The sequence below is a fragment of the Salmo trutta genome, chromosome 23 (genome assembly GCF_901001165.1).
Source record: "Salmo trutta chromosome 23, fSalTru1.1, whole genome shotgun sequence".
NCBI lineage: Eukaryota > Metazoa > Chordata > Actinopteri > Salmoniformes > Salmonidae > Salmo > Salmo trutta.
Window position 1 is genome coordinate 41,608,657 of NC_042979.1, and position 22,371 is coordinate 41,631,027.

General features: G+C 43.4%; 1 protein-coding gene across 8 annotated transcripts in view; it reads left to right on the top strand.

Annotated features, from left to right (window-relative positions):
• The window catches only part of nrg1 (neuregulin 1), a 72,417-nt gene that overhangs the window by 26,736 nt on the left and 23,310 nt on the right, over nucleotides 1-22,371 (top strand). For 5 of the 8 annotated variants that reach the window (XM_029710354.1, XM_029710355.1, XM_029710356.1 and 2 more), the window contains exon 1: nucleotides 1,338-2,851. The exons of the other annotated variants lie outside the window; for them this stretch is intronic. In XM_029710354.1, the coding sequence (XP_029566214.1) occupies nucleotides 2,203-2,851 (649 nt within the window). In that variant the 5' untranslated portion in view covers nucleotides 1,338-2,202. Of the gene's footprint in view, nucleotides 1-1,337; nucleotides 2,852-22,371 lie in introns of those variants that run through there. 8 annotated transcript variants of the gene reach the window in all.

Here is a 22,371-nt window from a genome sequence, read left to right on the forward strand (position 1 = left end):
GCTCCTCTTACATTGTGGCAGACGTGATTCGAGGGCCAAAGCCAATACGCCTGGGCCGTGTGACAAGCTAGCCATAAGTGTAGTAAATTGAGAATGTATTGTGCCTTTTTGAGCTGTGCTTCTGAATGGTAAGAAGCTGATCTGTTGAACTGGTTCTCTGTCCCATGCATTAGCAAGATATTATGCTTGCGATTTACTATTCAGCCTGTCCCAAACTGTTTAACTTAAAGTAATTTGTGTGTGTGTGTGTGTGTGTGTGTGTGTGTGTGTGTGTGTGTGTGTGTATAACTCAAAGTAAAGCATATGAAGAGATGGTCTATGTATAACTTGGTGTGGTAATACATGTATGAGTAAAGTAGTCCACTAAAGATGAGTCTTATGCTAATGAGTGGTCTGACCTCGTAGATGGGTATAACATCTGAGTTTTAACCATCTGAAGGTACCGTAAGGAGTCCCTGTGGGAAGCGGCTCTCTTTGCGCTAATGACTTTGGGTTTAGGACTCCAGATTTAGTGGGGTTACATCCCAATCGCTTTTTTGTTTTGCCTGGATTGTCCAAAGGTCAGACGTCTAGCCTTTTTTTCCCCCCCACACAGACACGCTCCAAAGCTGAAAACATGAAGACGTGTTATATTGAATTTAGATAAAAGATCACAGCATGCCAGGCTGTGAAACTGGACCACGTTCAGCTATGACAAAACTGTATTCATAATGAGAGTATCTAGATGGTGATGGACCCACGACTACCTACTGGGTTAGTTTAATGGAATGTGTCTTTCTTCTGGCTTTAACTCTGATTTTAATTATTATATATACTTAAGACTTTTAATTAAAGCCCACTGGTAATGCTTTTGGCAACATGTAATGCTAGTCTGTTCGTTACACCCTCATTTGGATTATGATTGGTGTGACTATGTATGTTTGAATAAAATGTCGATTTTTCTCGCACTCTTGATATACCTCAAGGAGTCAGTTCCTCGATGGTGCCTCAACGTTGTCTTAACGTTGTCCTTTATCCCCCTGAGTCAGCGCTACAAAGCGTCGTAACAGTAAATGTGATTTATTGAAAAATAAACCAAAAGTTTGGTAAATCAGGTAAATTGGTATTATTTTCTTTGACAATGACTGAAATATTACTTCAGTAATATTTTTCCTTTTCATTCACTTCAATGAAGGAAGATTCTGAGAGGAGCCATAAAACAATAGCTCATTTCCCTTGGGATGGATCAAATGTCTGTTTCACTGGCTACCACCCCTTGACAAAAAAAACACCCTTTTGTATTAACATAATCAATGGCCCAGGGAGGGAGGGAGGGAGACGCCAGAGCCGTCTGTTTGCCTGTGATTCGTTGCCATTCCCCCTAATTGGATCAAGTACGAACTTGCTTAGCTGTGTGCTTTGTGTTCAGACTGGTAGCAGCCTGAGAAGAGTGCGTGAACAATACCTCAGAGTAGGAGAGCTCTTGTAGAGAGAGAGAGGGAGAGGGTGAGAGAGAGCGAGGAGTGTAGTGGTGAGGAGAAAAAGGGGAGTGTCCTGAATTGTCTCTCCTTCCGCGATGTACGAGCGTGTTTCTCTCTCCACTAATGATCTGTTTCTCCGGCACTGCTGAGAGGAAGGGCACCTGCTGCTCCCTGGTGATTCAGCCCCTCTAGGCTGCTGCTTGAGCAGACAAACAGACCGACAGACAGACCGACCGACAGACAGACGGCATGTTGCTCCTGCCACCGCAGTGCCGGTCTGCTCTGTCCCATCTGTAGCCGCATCCTGCCAATAGCGTTTACACAGCAGCCGGCTCCACTCTTCAAGTCCTCAGGTGAGTGAGCGCACTACTGGTCCTGCCCAGGGAACTGAACCAAGAGATCTAAGGGAAGAAACCTCTTCTGTCTTCTACTTTTGTTGTAGCTCAGAATTTGATGTTTCTATTTCTGGACTTGTGTTACACGTTTCCCGTGAGAATGTCGTGAGAGCAAACCTGCGAAGAAAAAGTCTTGTCGGTTTACTTCCCAGACGTTAACAAGGTTACCCCACACTGCCGTGAAAAGCATCCTCCTTCTCCTACCCAACCCCCACCACTGTGATCTGATAATGGACAACACACTTTACGATACCAGCCAGCTGCCGTGCTCTTTGAGTTGAGTACAGGCGTCCAGAGAGCCTTCGGTGTGAGAGAGAGAGGGAGAGAGAGAGAGAGCACGAGGGAGGATGACTGAAGGAGTGGAGGCAGTGGACTCCTCCGCCGGGCTGGTCGTCCTTCCCAAATCAGCATCCCCCACCCTCTCCTGCGCCGATCGAGGACGAGCCCCAGAGGAGGCGGAGTCTGCAGCAGGTGGTGAGGGTGGGGAGGAGGGTGTCGATGGAGAACCAGCAAGGCCCCTGGGATTCTTGGGCTTGGCAGGGACCTGCTGTGTGTGCATAGAGATGGAACAGGTGCGTGGTTGCCTGCGTTCAGAGAAGATCTGCATCCTCCCCATCCTGGCCTGCCTGCTCAGTCTGGCCCTCTGCACCGCCGGACTCAAGTGGGTCTTTGTGGACAAAATCTTTGAGTACGAGCCGCCCATCCACCTGGGCCCAGATCGCAGAGGACAAGACCCCATCTATGCTGACCCCACAAGGGATCTGCCATTGTCATTTCCCCACCCCTCCTCCCCCGTCCCCACGGCGACAACCACCACCACAGGACAGCCTGAGGTCATAGTAGAGGGAAAACCCACCGGAGTGACTCAATACACCCCTACCTCTGCATTGAGGTACCGCACGGGCCCGCCCACCCCAAAACCAGTGAGCAAGGGAAAACCAACCGCCTACTCCCAAACTACTGTGGAATCTAATGACATTATTGTCCCCAAGTTCTGTAAGTACGCCACACTTTGTAATTCCTATGTATTTTAGTTTGCTCACAGTTGACTCTTGTCTTGAGTAAATACATTACGTTTGGTCTGTGTTGTACTGAACTGTGTCACTGGCACATGTAAGAGCAGAAGAATTTGACAGTTACAATAGCCTTTGACGTTTAATCTAGAAAGGATTGTGAACTTTGGTGTCGGATTAAGACAAAAACACACAACTATTAACTACAGTAAGCACGTGTCTTTTAATAAGGGAGACACATAATGTAGTCTGATGGTGCACGTCAACTGTCGGTGTTGAATTCCAACAGCATATTGAATACCAGCAGGCAGAAAGGAAATATCCATGTGATACTATTCAGTGAAATAGTCCAGTGTACCCTACGGCGCAATACACAACCCAAAAATGTCATTACCTCGACATGTTTTTAAAGCATTTAAAACGTGATGCTTTTCCTATTGTGCAACACTATGCTCAGAATAATAGTGCCTGTAGCTTAGCCCTCTGTCTGAAAGCAGACATGCTGTGAAGTGTAGCGCTAGTAGCCGTGACTAAGCTTCCGAAGAATTACCAGCCTGTGTAAGAAACAGAAACTCCCTTTCAAAACCACCCCAGGCAGTTAGTGCTAATAAGATCAAATATTAGTTGCTACTGCATAAACATGTCCCGTACCATAGCTGTCCCGTACCATAGCTGTCCCGTACCATAGCTGTCCCATACACCACATCCGATGCAGTAAACCGTTGTGATACCATGCTGGTTCTTATTTCTTATTTCCCTTAGCCTCTTACCAAACAGAATGCATATGTTCTCGTCAGCATATTTGAAATTAGCCCATGTTGACCAGGAAGTGAGCAGCTAAAGGGCCCCCAATGCTAGCCGCCTCATGATTTCCAGTCATTTCCAGAAAATATGAAAAATCAATAGCTGATGATGCACGACTTCCTAAAACTAAATGCTGCGGTGCAGTGGGACTTCCTCCTGCCAGGCCGGAGCTCCATTTCAAGGTCAGAGCCTGCTGGAGACTAATTGATTCCCCTTCTATCTCTGAGCCACAGAGAAAGACAATCCCAGTAATGCTATCTGACTGCTAAGCGGCTCTCTACCATGACTTTGCAAGCCACCGAGTTATAACTGCTGGAAAGCTGCCAGACTCTACCGGTACTTTTGTCCTCATGCAGCTTTATTCTCTGTTCCCCGTGAGATTTTCATTGAGGCTGTCCTCATTTCAGTCAGGTTGATGGTATTTATATTTGACCTTCGGTGGTGTGGGTCTGTGGGTCTGAGTCTACGGGGTGGTGTGGGTCTGAGTGAGTTGGGGGAGATATTGTGGTTCTTTGTGGCTTCCTTCCCTAGGTGCATTTCCTCATGCAAATTAGCCTCCAGAGTAATTCATTCACACTTGACGATTGTTCACTGATGTGCCTTGAGATCTAGAACTAGTGATGGTTACCATACACAGCTGGCCAAATCCTAACGTGAGAAATATGCACGGAGCGTTTTTTTGTGGGGGGGGGGGGGACATTTTAGAAATTGAAAGACCATTGTAGCGTGTCTGCTTCATGTGCATTAGTCAAATCAAGGGCTGCTCTGAGGCAAGACGCTCTCCCCTTTTCAGCTGCATGATCAATTGTTCGGGCTTTAAATTGGAAATATGATCGCCTGCTTTGGTAATCTCAGACCTAATCAATACCAAGAAAGCAGGTCAGCTGTCCTACCAGGAAGCATGGGAAAAGTGATAGTGATTTGTATTTGCCTTCGACACATTGAGCAAATTAGAAAACGGAAAGGAAGCTAACGAATATGCCAGTACGGATGCCATGTCAGTCTATGTAAAGGTGTGTCAAAGTTGTCTGCCAGACATTCCTAAATGACTGCGTGTGTGTAAGACCACCTACAACACACATGTAATTGTTCTGCAAAACCTTTCACTGGAAATGAAGTATTAATGACTCAATGTTTGAAGTGGTCCCGTGGTCCTGTGTGGCTCAGTTGGTAGAGCATGGTGTTTGCAACGCCAGGGTTGTGGGTTCGTTTCCCATGGGGGACCAGTACGGAGAAAAAAAATTATGAAATGTATGCATTCACTACTGTAAGTTGCTCTGGATAAGAGCGTCTGCTAGATGACTAATTTGTAAAAATGTAAAGTACATGGCATGCTACAATCGGTGCATCCTCTTTTATCTAATGTTCAAATGCACTTTCTTTCCCCCTTGGATGTTCACTAACAGCAATCTTTTTGGCATTCCATTTGGGTTTAGGCTGAACTGAAATGTTTGGAACTGCTCGTTTTGTCTTCATCCCATTGTCACAATTCCCTTGCTAATTTGGTTTAGCCTTAAGTTAAAGTAACTTCTTCACTCGAGTTCTGTATAATTGAGTTATTTATATTAAATATGACTTTCTCAGCAAAACTCAGCTTTGGAGTGCATTCACAGAACAGAAGGGTCTTGGCCTCACTTTGACCCATACTCTCCCAGTGGTCTTTCCTGTTCTGTTTTTAAAAAGCCTTTCATGGGTAAATTGTCCCTTCAGCTATCTTCTCAACACAGTCTCATCAGGAAACGGTGTATTGACAGTAGCACAGCAGAAAATGAATCTCAAGCTAAGCTAATGAGTTATTCCCCATAGAGGCCAGAACTCAGTAGGCAGTAGGTATAGGAAGCCATCTTGTTTTGAGAGATCCAAATACAGACTTTTGCAGTATGTATTTTCTGTTTCCATTTCCACATGAATCATTGTGGCTCATAGAGAAGAGCTGATATACCACCCTCCATGATCACAATGCTGAGCTTAACAGGCTCCTGTAGTGTTCACTGTTCGATACATACTGTTCTCCATGTATCCCACTGAGATTTAATGTTAATTAGAAACTAGGTGGGTTGAGACCTGGATACTGATTGGCTGAAAGCCGTGGTATATCAGACCGTATACCATGGGTAAGACAACATTTATTTATACTGCTCTAATTTCGTTGGTAACCAGTTTATAATAGCAATAAGGCACCTCAGGGGTTTGTGGTATGTTGCCAATATACCACGGCTAAAGGCTGTATCCAGGCCCTTCGCATTGCGTCGTGCGTAAGAACAGCCCTTAGCCATTGTATATTGGCCGTATAGCACAAATAGGCATGGTTACATTACACAATATAATGAATGTTAATGACATCAAGTGGAAGAACTGGAAGAGGGAGTGTGGAGAGGAAGAAGTGGGTCTAATAAAAAGTAGTTGCATTTCATATGACCACTGTGAGATGGGATTACTTTTCATAATTCAATGGCACCAGGGTATTAGTTAGTTTCCACTGAGCTAGTTTATAAATTGGCCTAAGCTCAGCTCCATATCAACAAGCTTCATTACTTTACTGATCTGCTGAATAGCCACAATTCAGCCTTTTATATTCTGCTTTGCAAAGTTCAAAGTTACAATTCTTTTGACTACATGGGAACTTTAACCTGGGTGGAGTTTTGCCGTTTTTCTCGATTTCAAACGGAAACAGTGTTGGGTCTGCCTCCCTGACATTGACCTTCAGTATTTGTGTACTTTACAATGACCTTGAGATATGATGTTTGCCTGAAATTGGTAATATTAGTCTTCCCAAACCTAGGCAGTGATTTGATTTGACTTTCTCCTTGACTTAAAATTGGATGTCAATAGCAAAACTTAGTATACATTTTAGTACGATGATAAACCAGTGGTCCTGTGATGAAGCTACAGGACCATCCATCACATCTTGTTTCTCTAGTATTAGAGATTACCAGTGGTACTGTGATGAAGCTACAGGACCATCCATCACATCTTGTTTCTCTAGTATTAGAGATTACCAGTGGTACTGTGATGAAGCTACAGGACCATCCATCACATCTTGTTTCTCTAGTATTAGAGATTACCAGTGGTACTGTGATGAAGCTACAGGACCATCCATCACATCTTGTTTCTCTAGTTTTAGAGATTACCAGTGGTACTGTGATGAAGCTACAGGACCATCCATCACATCTTGTTTCTCTAGTATTAGAGATTACCAGTGGTACTGTGATGAAGCTACAGGACCATCCATCACATCTTGTTTCTCTAGTATTAGAGATTACCAGTGGTACTGTGATGAAGCTACAGGACCATCCATCACATCTTGTTTCTCTAGTATTAGAGATTACCAGTGGTACTGTGATGAAGCTACAGGACCATCCATCACATCTTGTTTCTCTAGTATTAGAGATTACCAGTGGTACTGTGATGAAGCTACAGGACCATCCATCACATCTTGTTTCTCTAGTATTAGAGATTACCAGTGGTACTGTGATGAAGCTACAGGACCATCCATCACATCTTGTTTCTCTAGTATTAGAGATTACCAGTGGTACTGTGATGAAGCTACAGGACCATCCATCACATCTTGTTTCTCTAGTTTTAGAGATTACCAGTGGTACTGTGATGAAGCTACAGGACCATCCATCACATCTTGTTTCTCTAGTATTAGAGATTACCAGTGGTACTGTGATGAAGCTACAGGACCATCCATCACATCTTGTTTCTCTAGTATTAGAGATTACCAGTGGTACTGTGATTAAGCTACAGGACCATCCATCACATCTTGTTTCTCTAGTTTTAGAGATTACCAGTGGTACTGTGATGAAGCTACAGGACCATCCATCACATCTTGTTTCTCTAGTATTAGAGATTACCAGTGGTACTGTGATGAAGCTACAGGACCATCCATCACATCTTGTTTCTCTAGTATTAGAGATTACCAGTGGTACTGTGATGAAGCTACAGGACCATCCATCACATCTTGTTTCTCTAGTATTAGAGATTACCAGTGGTACTGTGATGAAGCTACAGGACCATCCATCACATCTTGTTTCTCTAGTTTTAGAGATTACCAGTGGTACTGTGATGAAGCTACAGGACCATCCATCACATCTTGTTTCTCTAGTATTAGAGATTACCAGTGGTACTGTGATGAAGCTACAGGACCATCCATCACATCTTGTTTCTCTAGTATTAGAGATTACCAGTGGTACTGTGATGAAGCTACAGGACCATCCATCACATCTTGTTTCTCTAGTATTAGAGATTACCAGTGGTACTGTGATGAAGCTACAGGACCATCCATCACATCTTGTTTCTCTAGTTTTAGAGATTACCAGTGGTACTGTGATGAAGCTACAGGACCATCCATCACATCTTGTTTCTCTAGTTTTAGAGATTACCAGTGGTACTGTGATGAAGCTACAGGACCATCCATCACATCTTGTTTCTCTAGTTTTAGAGATTACCAGTGGTACTGTGATGAAGCTACAGGACCATCCATCACATCTTGTTTCTCTAGTATTAGAGATTACCAGTGGTACTGTGATGAAGCTACAGGACCATCCATCACATCTTGTTTCTCTAGTATTAGAGATTACCAGTGGTACTGTGATGAAGCTACAGGACCATCCATCACATCTTGTTTCTCTAGTATTAGAGATTACCAGTGGTACTGTGATGAAGCTACAGGACCATCCATCACATCTTGTTTCTCTAGTATTAGAGATTACCAGTGGTACTGTGATGAAGCTACAGGACCATCCATCACATCTTGTTTCTCTAGTTTTAGAGATTACCAGTGGTACTGTGATGAAGCTACAGGACCATCCATCACATCTTGTTTCTCTAGTATTAGAGATTACCAGTGGTACTGTGATGAAGCTACAGGACCATCCATCACATCTTGTTTCTCTAGTATTAGAGATTACCAGTGGTACTGTGATTAAGCTACAGGACCATCCATCACATCTTGTTTCTCTAGTTTTAGAGATTACCAGTGGTACTGTGATGAAGCTACAGGACCATCCATCACATCTTGTTTCTCTAGTATTAGAGATTACCAGTGGTACTGTGATGAAGCTACAGGACCATCCATCACATCTTGTTTCTCTAGTATTAGAGATTACCAGTGGTACTGTGATGAAGCTACAGGACCATCCATCACATCTTGTTTCTCTAGTATTAGAGATTACCAGTGGTACTGTGATGAAGCTACAGGACCATCCATCACATCTTGTTTCTCTAGTTTTAGAGATTACCAGTGGTACTGTGATGAAGCTACAGGACCATCCATCACATCTTGTTTCTCTAGTATTAGAGATTACCAGTGGTACTGTGATGAAGCTACAGGACCATCCATCACATCTTGTTTCTCTAGTATTAGAGATTACCAGTGGTACTGTGATGAAGCTACAGGACCATCCATCACATCTTGTTTCTCTAGTTTTAGAGATTACCAGTGGTACTGTGATGAAGCTACAGGACCATCCATCACATCTTGTTTCTCTAGTTTTAGAGATTACCAGTGGTACTGTGATGAAGCTACAGGACCATCCATCACATCTTGTTTCTCTAGTTTTAGAGATTACCAGTGGTACTGTGATGAAGCTACAGGACCATCCATCACATCTTGTTTCTCTAGTATTAGAGATTACCAGTGGTACTGTGATGAAGCTACAGGACCATCCATCACATCTTGTTTCTCTAGTATTAGAGATTACCAGTGGTACTGTGATGAAGCTACAGGACCATCCATCACATCTTGTTTCTCTAGTATTAGAGATTACCAGTGGTACTGTGATGAAGCTACAGGACCATCCATCACATCTTGTTTCTCTAGTTTTAGAGATTACCAGTGGTACTGTGATGAAGCTACAGGACCATCCATCACATCTTGTTTCTCTAGTATTAGAGATTACCAGTGGTACTGTGATGAAGCTACAGGACCATCCATCACATCTTGTTTCTCTAGTTTTAGAGATTACCAGTGGTACTGTGATGAAGCTACAGGACCATCCATCACATCTTGTTTCTCTAGTATTAGAGATTACCAGTGGTACTGTGATGAAGCTACAGGACCATCCATCACATCTTGTTTCTCTAGTATTAGAGATTACCAGTGGTACTGTGATGAAGCTACAGGACCATCCATCACATCTTGTTTCTCTAGTTTTAGAGATTACCAGTGGTACTGTGATGAAGCTACAGGACCATCCATCACATCTTGTTTCTCTAGTTTTAGAGATTACCAGTGGTACTGTGATGAAGCTACAGGACCATCCATCACATCTTGTTTCTCTAGTATTAGAGATTACCAGTGGTACTGTGATGAAGCTACAGGACCATCCATCACATCTTGTTTCTCTAGTATTAGAGATTACCAGTGGTACTGTGATGAAGCTACAGGACCATCCATCACATCTTGTTTCTCTAGTATTAGAGATTACCAGTGGTACTGTGATGAAGCTACAGGACCATCCATCACATCTTGTTTCTCTAGTTTTAGAGATTACCAGTGGTACTGTGATGAAGCTACAGGACCATCCATCACATCTTGTTTCTCTAGTATTAGAGATTACCAGTGGTACTGTGATGAAGCTACAGGACCATCCATCACATCTTGTTTCTCTAGTATTAGAGATTACCAGTGGTACTGGCAGCTAATTTTAGAGATTACCAGTGGTACTGGCAGCTTGCAAAAACAACCGTTTTCCAGATCTACCTCTTACATTTGTCATTTAGCAGACACTCTTATCCAGAGCAATTGGGGTTATGCGCCTTGCTCAAAGGCACATTGGCAGATGTCTCACCTAGTCGGCTCGGAGATTCAAACCAGCAACCTTTCAGTTACTGGTTTATCGCCCTTAACCGCTAGGCTACCAGCCCTTAACCGCTAGGCTACCAGCCCTTAACCGCTAGGCTACCAGCCCTTAACCGCTAGGCTACCAGCCGCCGTCACACTATTATCATTATATCCCAACATAGCAATTAGTGAGTTGTCAGCTCGTACTGAATAAACAGTAAACTGCTTTCATTCTGTTGGCAATCCAGATGTCTCCATCTGAGATATCAGTGGGCTCTTCTCTGACATGTTATACTGTAATATTCTGGATGAGTGTCCTACTTAAATTATTAAGCTCTGAGGAAGAGTGGGAAAAGGAGAACTTATTGTATTCATAAAAGTTACTGAAAACAGAATAAATAACATATATTTCTGCCGTTTTATCTCTTCTCTGACGTTTTTGATGAATAAATGATCTTAGATAAGTTTCATCAATGTTTCCTTCACCCGGCCCTCTCCACGTTGCTCTCCACGGTCTGCCTGTGCTCTTATCGTTAGGTGGTTTACATGGACGTAATGTCAATGTTTTAGCAAATTAATGTCCCTCTTTATCAGCTTGGACACTCATCTGAAGACGTATCATCCACAGTGGGGTGGCAGGTAGCCGCTCTAACCACTAGGTTAGAGCGTTGGGCCAGTAACCAAAAGGTTGCTGGATCGAATCCCCAAGCTGACAATGTAAAAATCTGTCATTCTGCCCCTGAACAAGGCAGTTAACCCCCTGTTCCCCGGTAGGACGTCATTGTAAATAAGAATTTGTTCTTAACTGACTTGCCTAGTTAAATGAAAGATGAACAGTGCATTGTGTATAATTAATGTAATTGGAATAATCAACGGAAGGAAACGTATCATTTTTTATAGTTGACTCTGCAGGGGTTCTCAAATTACTTCAACTATACGATTTCTTTATTTATTCTGTTTTCATTCAATTTATATAAATACAATATGTAAAGTTGTCTCATTTTCCACTCCTCAGAGCTTTATAATTTAAGTAGGACACTCATCCAGAATATTACACTGACTCATTTAGTGGAAATCCTCTTGCAGTCTATTGGTGGATCTCCACGAGAGCCTCTTCATTTATTCCTCAACAATGGGAGCTGGAGATGTTTGTTAACATGCTAATCAGTGGCTCTGTGCTGTGGTGACTGATTTTAAAAGACATGCAAAAGGCTGATATTGTTTCCCAGAGGAAGACCGCTGGCTCGTATGGCATGCAGGGACAAGGTTTGGGTGTAGATCACCTTTTAAAACATCTTGCAGTGGCCTGACAATAGCTCACCCCCCTCTCCTCAGGGGCCAGCAGCTCTCTCCCTGGCCTATAAAGGCCTGCTTTGTATGTGTGGTCTTGCAGCAGCCATTCTCACCGCCACCAAGCGCCATCTGCAGAGCTAATTAGATGTCATGGCCAGGATGTATATTGTCTTGTGGGATGCCATGGGAATGCATTAGAAAGAGATGCATGTTGCCACTGACACAATCCCTCTGTCCCTTCGGCCGGAAGCCTCCATGACATCACAAGCTGAAGGTGTGACATATTCTACTATGTCTTAAGTGTGAATAAATTCTCCTGCCACTGTGCAGACAGCAGTGTGTTTTCGATCAATGGAAATTGGAATGCCAAGAAAATGCAGTGATTCCTTTATGACTATGAAATTTGGTATAATAGCCAACAAGCAGATCAATGTAAACCAGCAATGTCTTAATCAGTTTGCTTTTATCTATTTAATAGCCCTCTCTTTTGTATTTGATTCTTTATTTAATTTAATCTTTTATAAACAGTCCAAAACATACACATATGGCCCTCTGTCTTTTTACGAGGGTGTTGTGCATTGTGTTTGATGGTCCAGTATACAACCAGGTAGCGAAAGGGAGCATTTGAATGGGGTTAAGGGGTTAATGAATTCATTATTATTATTATTATGGCGAAAGGCCATCTGAAGCGACAGCATCTAATTTAATTAGGCTAGAATGAAGTGACAGCTGGGCAGTTTTGCCATCGATGAAGGTACCGCCGCCATTTTCCATTCAAAATGGATGACTGTAATGGCTCTCTGTGCGTTCCTTCGTCCCCATTAAGTGACTCAGCAAATACTAAAACAGTCTCTCTTCCAAGTCCTCCTCATTGAAATGCCTCATCACTCCTGTGTCTGTCCATTTAGGAATCCTCCGGTTTGGGTGACGTCACTACAAATCAAATAAGCTCCTCCCACTTCTGAATTACGGAAATTCTACTTCCGAAAAAGTGTAAATTCATTTTTTGAGGTTCTAGAACTTACAACGTTGGTTCTTTTCCGTGATTTAATGCTTAATTGTTGATGAAAGTGCATCCGTTGTGCTGTTTATCAAACAAGGTCCATTACCTAATGATGTCCCATCTGGTTGGCCTCTACGCTGAACCTGAGGTAATACCAGAAATCCCCATCCTCAATCCTGAGTGCCTTTTTAGCTGACGGATAGAGAAGGCTCTCTGGATGTTGCTCAGAGGTGTTGTGAAAATCTCATGCGGTGTCTACCCTAAATAATTAATACATAGGTCAGCTAGAAGAGGGTTTAAAACCAACTGTGTCTGGCAGGAAGACGTATTGTATTTAGGACAAATCTGTGAAAAGTTCTCACGACTGGATATTTTTTGGGTTCAGCTGTCATGCAACTGTAAATATTCAATTCTGGGCTCCCCCCCCCCCCCCCCGTTCAAGCTAATTAAATGGGAACACATTTCAGGTCCGTACCCAGACCTTACAATTTATCTCACCTATTTAGCACTACATTAACCAATGGCTTGGATGGGCATCTAGAGTCAATGGTCTTCAAATGTACTCAATAACATAGCTTCTGAAGGACTTCTGATTGTCACCAAATCCTTGACCATATGAAATAGGATCTATCAGCTACTGTGATATGTCAGCAAAAAGACCAGGGAAAACCTCCATCACTCTACCTTTGTCATAAACTTGGTTTCAGACTATAGTACTTGTATTTCCACCTTCAGTGTTGCCAGTAAGAGACAAATGGCTCAGGTGTGGAATGCACCCGTAAGCAATCTGGTTTGGATCCCTCCTCGTGCCAGACTGTCCTCTGGGATCTGACCATAGTGGCTCCACTGGGTGTGGCCCTGTCACTAAGACCGATGGCCACACGGTGTTTAGCCCAGTTTCATTCTCAAGCCATTTTGTCGTATTGGACTCTGGCCAACAGCCCAATGTATCATGTCAGTTTCATTATTGCCTCTTATGCCAAAGTGAACATGTCCTTTCCCACCATAGTCTCCTTGCACCTCCCTGTACATCGATACAGTTTTCACATGACTGCAGTGCTGTTACTCCACACACTGCTGAAGTGTTTTGGCAATCATAAAACGCCCAGCTAACGATTTAGAATATGCTACAGTAACAATGTGTCTCACTGGGGCCTGGATGAAATGCACTCTGACAAAAAGATGCCAAAATATCGATGAGTTTGCATCCGTTGCAGCGTGACCATAAAAAATAAGACATTAAAATGCCAATAAATACCATGAGTAACATTATCGGTGATTATAGTGAGACGGTAAAACCACCAGGGTAGTTTATTACGGAGCTAAACTACATCCGTCTCTCTCTCTCTCATCTATACCCTTGTCAGAGAAGCTGAGTGGATGAATCACTCAGTCTGTTTGTCTGAAAGACTCACACACAGATTCAAGGCGTTAAATGGAAACTATCATTAGCTATGCTTGGCGGAACCTGTTGAGACGACGTGATGTTACAACGCCGAATTCTGACACAGCGGTGAGTGGAGTTTTATGACAGGCCCTTTCTGTGTAATAACCCCCTGCTCACTGTAACGGTTGGCGTGTCCTTGTTTGTGAGGGCAGGACAGCTGTGCAGACAGAGGAGGACAAACTGTCCAAGGTTAGTACTGTGCCCTGTGTGATCCCTAGTCTTCCCACTCCTACTGTGCTCTGTTGGGCTCCTTCCCACCTTGTTGATGAGCTTTGCGCTAATTCCCCAAACGAGTCGCCTCAGTGCCCACAACACCTGGAGAAGACATAGATATTAAAAGTCTCTCCGGTGCCGTTGTTGACCGTCTGAAGACTCCTCTCTGGAGCACGGTCTCGTTATTCTCTTTCGTTTACAGTCGTGCATTTTCTTTGTGTCTGTTAACTCCTTAACCTTCTAATTTTGAAGTGTGGATTCAGTATATAGCACGTTAATGAGTCAGAAGTTGCCTGAGAACACAAAAATGCCTCAAGGAAATCCTTGAAGACATGATGTGGTGTACGGACCGGAGTTTTAAGCATCAAATTAAGTGTCACTCAGTTGAATGATGCAGGCATACTCGTATAATGCAAGCCGGGCTCGTATAATTTCATGCCAATTACTTTTATCATTTCTGCCTGACAAATCTGATTTGCCTCCATGTTTAATCAGTTTCTGTCAATTAAAGTGAATAAAGTGAAGACTATGGATTCTATGTTTAGAGACAGATGAGAGCGAGTCACAGCTTTGAATTTTGATTCATTGCATTGTTGGATGCAGACATGATGCACACGCAATCTATTATTAGGCTAATAAATAAAAATGCCATTCCTTCCTTGCTTGGTAGACAACACTGATTCAAGAGGGCTAAACCGGGGTGCTAATGGAAAATAGATTCTTATTGGTTTAGACATACGCTGAGTGTACAAAACATTAGGAATACCTTCCTAATATTGAGTTGCCCCCCCTCTTTTTCCCTCGGAACAGCCTCAGTTCGTTGGGACATGGACTCTACAAGGTGTTGAAAGCGTTCCACAGGGATGCTGGCCCATGTTGACTCTATTGCTTCCCACAGTTGTGTCAAGTTGGCTGGATGTCCTTTGGGTGGTGGACCATTGTTGATAAACACGGGAAACTGTTGAGCGTTTTAAAAATCCAGCAGCGTTGTAGTTCTTTACACAAACCGGTGAGCCTGGCGCCTACTACCTTACCTCGTTCAAAGGCACTTAAATATTTTATCTTGCCCATTCACTCTCTGAATGGCACACAATCCATTTCTCTGCTGTAACCAATAAGCTTGATCTTGACATCTAGCCACTTAGCTAGCAAGTTAGCATTGCTGGAGCGTTGAGCTGGATATAATTAGATTTCTTAATATAGTTATACTTAACGCTATAGCAATAAGCAGTGGCATGCCCCCCTCCCCCCCGTAAACAGTATTGAAAATCCTACCGTCCAGTATATTCGGTATATCGCCCAAGCCTGTACAGTATGTGTGAGGTTGTACAATAGGTGTTTTAGAATAGATGAAGAGCCCCAGTGAGGCCAACTTGAATAAACAATGCCCAGGTAACCAACCACAAGCAGTGTGAAGTCAGGGATGACGCAGGCTTGACGTCAGTCGAGGAAAAACCTTTTTCAGGCGTCATAGACAAAGGCGATGTCTGTAAAGCTTGATGAGCTTTTGGTGAATGATGCCTTGTTTTAAACCTTGGTATGTTTCAAACCTTTATAGTTATATACGCCGGCACAGTAATCTTCTATAGAATCTCATGGAGGTTAAAGTACTTCAGAATTTACATTTGACCATCAGGGATTACACTCGCTTGTCTGCTTTGTTGTCCTTCCTGAAACGTGACCGCTGTGAAGCTTTGACCTTGCCTACCTTTGACCTTGCCTACCTTTGACCTTGCCTACCTTTGACCTTGCCTACCTTTGACCTTGCCTACCTTTGACCTTGCCTACCTTTGACCTTGCCTACTGTTCACGGTAGGAAAAACATGACTCTCACATGTCAGTGGTGAAACTGTCCCACTGTTCAGAACACTCTTCTTATGCGTGGTAGATATGTGGAGTTGGGCTTAATGGTGGCATAGCCCTGGTGTGGTAACGATAACGGTCACTCAGGTTTATTGTCTGGCATAAAGCTCCATCTGATGTTGAGCCACGATTAGCGGTTTGGCATTAGCATTTGTCCATGGTCATGGGTCCGTTTTATTGCCTTTCTCTGGCTGTCCACAGTAGCCCATTGACATGATGACATTAGACTAAGCCACACAGCTATGAACATCTCCTAGCTTGGCTTTCTTGTGGGGTTGACACAGAACATGGGCAGCACAATTATTTGTGTGTCCCTAGTCATTTCTTACACTACGTGTTTATACATTAAAGCGGGAGAGGGCATGTTGTGCCTTTATGCTGCAATTGCATGCCCCTGAAATGGTAATCTTGTTATTTTTGGTACACTGCCTAATGTAAAGGATAATGTGTAGTTAGAAACGGAGGCAATCTGAGTTCTCCAAGGCCTGTATGGTATTATTCTACCCTCCTCTCCCATGTAACTATTCCCCAGGTCGTTGCTGTAAATGAGAATGTGTTCTCAGTCAACTTACCTGATAAAATAAAGAGTTAAATAAACAAATACATAAGGAGGTAACAAGGGAACTTGTTGATAAAAGCACTCCATCATCCTCCATAGTGGACTTCACTATTTTTCAATCAATTAGTAAGGTTCTGTTTTAACATTTTATCCATATGCTTCATTCTGTTGCTGTTATGAATGTGCAAGGAAGATGTACAAAGCCAACAAGAGTAACCGTTGACTTGACCACAAGAAATTAACGTATGGATATGGCTTTGAATTTTTCAACGACAATTATGATTAATGTTTCTTTTCAGTTTTGTGATAAGAAGGAAGATGTACCCTCAGGTCTTAGCTTTAAAATCTAAAACACTGCAATATTTAACTTTCTGGGCGACCCGACCAAAATTCACATAGAAATGTGTGTTATAGATCTGTCGTTCTCATCGAAAGCAAGTCTTAAGAAGCGATAGATATGTTCTTTATGCGCTATTTCTATGCTTCCCGTTCTTAAGTTTGAAAATACAATATTTTTGGTTATGGAAAAATATTTCACAGCGGTTTAGATGGTACAATGATTCTCTACCTGCTTGTTTTGTCACATAAACTGAAATTAGGCGAACTATTAGAATGTTAGCAACCAGGACTATCTGTGTAGTGCATCTTCAAATGGAAGATTCGTGATGCCGTTCCTAGTTTTATTGCTGCACGCCCAGCAGTCCTCAATCAATAGGTAGAGAGATATATTATTACTCATGTTTTCTTCCCCCGTGTGCATCACTCACTTGATTTTCAGTCTGTACGTGTTCAGGGGCCCACGCACAACGAAGTACATTTTGATTGTCTGAATCGCTTTCATCAAACATCCTCTTAAATGAAGTCCCATGTCACTCCATTTCCACAATCCCCTCATGGTTCTGCCTCCATTACCCTGTTGTTTTTCAACTGAGAGTAAGTTCTGGAAAAGTTCATCATTAAAATCAAAGCTCCACGAAACAAACTTTCTTTTTTTGACAACTTCATTAGTGCAACAATTCTTGGCTTCAGATCAGCTCATTCAGCCCCTAATGTGCCCAATGCAACTCTTCCTCATTTGCTCTACATGAGAATGTGCTCTCAATCAACTTCATTGGTTCAATAAGACTAAAGAGTCATCATGATAAGCTAGGTCTGTGACCATAGACCATTCATTTCTGTGAAATCCTCTTACTCCGGTTTCAGTGTTGCCATAACGACCCCTGTTGCCACATGACCCCTGTTGCCACATGACCCCTGTTGCCACATGACCCTAGTCTAATCCATCTCAGGCCTCAGGGATGGAGGATAAGGACATGCAGTGGGTGTCAGTCAGACCGTGGACCAGAGGAGGATGGAGGATAGGGACGGACAGTGGGTGTCAGTCAGACCGTGGACCAGAGGAGGATGGAGGATAGGGACGGACAGTGGGTGTCAGTCAGACCGTGGACCAGAGGAGGATGGAGGATAGGGACGGACAGTGGGTGTCAGTCAGACCGTGGACCAGAGGAGGATGGAGGATAGGGACGGACAGTGGGTGTCAGTCAGACCGTGGACCAGAGGAGGATGGAGGATAGGGACGGACAGTGGGTGTCAGTCAGACCGTGGACCAGAGGAGGATGGAGGATAGGGACGGACAGTGGGTGTCAGTCAGACCGTGGACCAGAGGAGGATGGAGGATAGGGACGGACAGTGGGTGTCAGTCAGACCGTGGACCAGAGGAGGATGGAGGATAGGGACGGACAGTGGGTGTCAGTCAGACCGTGGACCAGAGGAGGATGGAGGATAGGGACGGACAGTGGGTGTCAGTCAGACCGTGGACCAGAGGAGGATGGAGGATAGGGACGGACAGTGGGTGTCAGTCAGACCGTGGACCAGAGGAGGATGGAAGAGAACTCATCCAGTTTAGTCAGGCCTGTAGATCAAGTGGGATTTCAACATAATCCAGAGATGGCAAAGAGTGATGGGATTGGTTCCCATATCCACAACATGTGTTCTCAAAATGTTCTTAACATTCTTGGTGATGGGCATGTTAATGCAAGTTTTGGAGCGGGAGAGGCTAGAGTCCTAACATCATCATCATGCAACAATGGTGGACCTGGACAACCTCTCTAGCCCATGCATGATTCACGATGATGCATTCAAACAGTCCCACATCAAACCCAAGATCAAGGTTAGCATGTCCTTTGAACCCAGGATGTTAGTTTCAGTCTAACTGAATCCTCATTTTCTGCCTACAAGCAGAGATTACAACACTGTGTATATATACATAATATGACATTTGAAATGTCATTAGTCTTTTGGAACTTTTGTATGTGTAATATTTACAGCAAATTTTTTATTGTTTATCATCTATTTCACTTGCTTTGGCAATGTAAACATATGTTTCCCATGCCAATAAAGCCCTTAAATTGAATTGATATGAAGGATGTTAGTGGCCAGCCATATTTTAAGATTTCCCTTCAGCCTTGAGACAAGTTTGCTCAATGACAATATGGATTAGCATTTAAAGACCATTACATCTTCCTGTAATGGGCAGTTTTTACTTTGGAGCCAGGGTTAATTAATTACTACTGCAAAGGTGGTGACATAATCATTGACAGGAATATTTTAAGGCAAATCAATACCCTTGCAATACTTTCCCTCTTGGCTCAGCTACTGTAGTCCCTAATTATCATACAAGTCTCTTCAAAGTCTCTTCAAAGTCTCTCTCGCTCTCTCAGGGCTTTGGAAGTGAACAAATGCATAGTTTTACAAAGGGCATAGTCATGGGGGGATTTAAGGATACATGGTAGAGCAAAGCTATCCACTTAATCTTTGACAGTTTCAGGTTCGGTCACTCCCATCTACGATTGAACAATTCTGGAAATTTTCCCAGTTGGATGATGCCCTTCCTGCTTATTCCTTAATTATTCTGGGAAACGTCCAACCGGGATTTCTGAAAAACCTGAAATCTAGTTGTAAAATGGAGATTTTCAGTTATGTCGATTGTCATCCTTCACAGCCTTTCTTCCATTTATATCCGTTGCTGAGTCTAGACGATACAGGGCATACAAAACCCCCAAGCTGAGTAACCCTCAAACTGCTCCTCTTCCCAATGCCTTCCTCTGGGCTCGTCCCCAGCTGACTGTGTAGACTCCCGTGGGTTTTTCAGAGACGTCCTTTTGTTCAAATCTGTCAAGTCAGGGAGGCCTCAGTATGTTTAAACAGGAAGCAGCGCTGCTGGAGGCCCCGGGGCCAGAATAAAGAGAGCAATCAGGTTGGCCGGTCTCCCTAATGACTCAACAGCTTGCCGGTAGAAGAGCAGCCCCGGAGGCCTCCACACACTGGCTGGGAGGACTGCTGCGCTGTTGCCAAGGCATCCATCCGCAGCACGTGCAGGGTTCATAGACCTGAGATGAGGTTGTTGTCGGAGGAGGAGAAGCTAGAGCATTGACAAAAATAGGACTCTGTGGAAGTCTGTTGCATTCCAGGTGATGTCTATGGAGTGGATGTCTGCGTTTGTTCTCATCAGAACATACATTCGTAGTTGCCTGTACAAAGTCTCTCAGGTGTGGGAGAACACAAACCAATTCCTTGTCAACAGCTGTGATATATGATGAGGCTTCTCATCTTTGTACACAAAACCCTGACAGGAAATAAACAGAAGACCGCATGAGAGTAATTAGCCGATAAGGTGACACTGCTAATTAAAACAGATGATAGCACTGCTAACCTATAGCCAGGAGTAGCCCCAAGCACTGAGACTCTAATAGCCAGGAGTAGCCTCACACACAGGACGTGGTCTGAGACAATGGGCTTCCTCTCTAACAGAGCAGATAAGCAGGTAATTTGGTGCTCAGATAGGCAAGGGATGTGGTTTGTGGATAGGATACTCTATCTACAAGCATGTCACAAGTTTTCTTTATGTTGTAGCTAGCGACGTAAGGTTGGCTCGAGATGAAATGTTTATACCATAATACTCTCCTTGACCCTGCTAATTTCACTTTAAAGAGCCATTTTAAAATCTATAGGTAACATGGTGTTTGTTTCTAGAATGTTTAGTTGGACATTGCCAAGGATTATGATGAATATTCATCACTTACACAGTGTACATGTACTATATATACTTATTGTTATGTCTTCACATGCACTTGTGTAATTAATTATATCTGCCACTAAAGAACGGCACGTAGCTTTGAGGTTAGAGCGTCGGTCCAGTAATTTAAAAGGTCAGTGGTTTGAATCCCGAAGCTGACAAGGTGAAAAATCTGTTGCTGTGCCCTTGACCAAGGCACTTAACACCAATTGCTCCAAGGGTGGGGATATGCAACAACAAAAAACTCATTTAAATTCTACACTTGTACAAGTGTGTAACAGGACAAATACTGTATAAGCTAAACAGACATTTGGGGGGTCTGTAACAGTCTGTCAACAGCCATTGAAATGGATATCCAATCCCTTTTCCTTTCACTATCATTAGTTATGGTGTAAAATTGTAAGAATGGGTGTAAATTAACTCAGAAAACAGTATTTTTAGATTAATCAGAATCCTGCCTCTGGGTGTGTTTTTTCTGACTGGAATTTAAAGTGACTGCGATTTACAGCTATAGGCTGCATTAACAATGCAAGCCAGCCCAGCGTTTTAAACTCCACGCTTAGAAGCAATTTATTCAACTGGAAAATATTCGCCTCAAGGCTCCATCTCTGACAGGAAGTGCTTCCTTATAAGGATGTGAATCTACTCCCCCATTTTATATGCCATTTAGGACATGATTTTATCCAAGGGCACAGCAGGGAGTGCATACATTTTTGTATGGGTGGCCCCAGCAGGAATCAAACCTGCGATCCTGACATCTGAAAGTGCCATGCTCTACCAGTTGAACCACACGGGACCACATCACCATGATGTTTAGTTTGTTATCGTACCATCCGTCATCGTTGTGTAGTCCCACGCCGGCCGACGTCGGTTTCCCTCCCCTGTAGACATGGGCCTAGCTGTGGCCATATTAATCATCTGATAACACACACACACACACACACACACACACACACACACACACACACACACACACACACACACACACACACACACACACACACACACACACAGAGGCACACCTAGCCTGCTGGTCATCTGTCCTCACCAGATGCACACACTGCCAAACACACACAGGGGACTGGCCCATCAGGGGAGAGGAGAGGGTGGCCTTGCTGCACAGACAGTGACAGGGTTGTGTGTGTTCCCTCCCAAAGCATTCCCTTAAAACAAACCCTAATGGATCAGTGATGATCACCACGCCGACGAGTCAGGCCGCGTTTTTCCAGATTATTTTTTTTGACAGCACACTCAACAAAGCGTTGTGAAAACATCCTCATTAAAAGTTTGATGCCGTAGCTCTATCCGTTCCATAATGGCCAGTCACACTTTGTTATATATGTCACATTTTATTATCTGCATCCCAAATTTCACCCTATTCCCTATACAGATCCCTGGTCAAAAGTATTGAACTATGTAGGGAATAGGGTGCCTTTTGGGACTCAGCCTTTGTCATCAC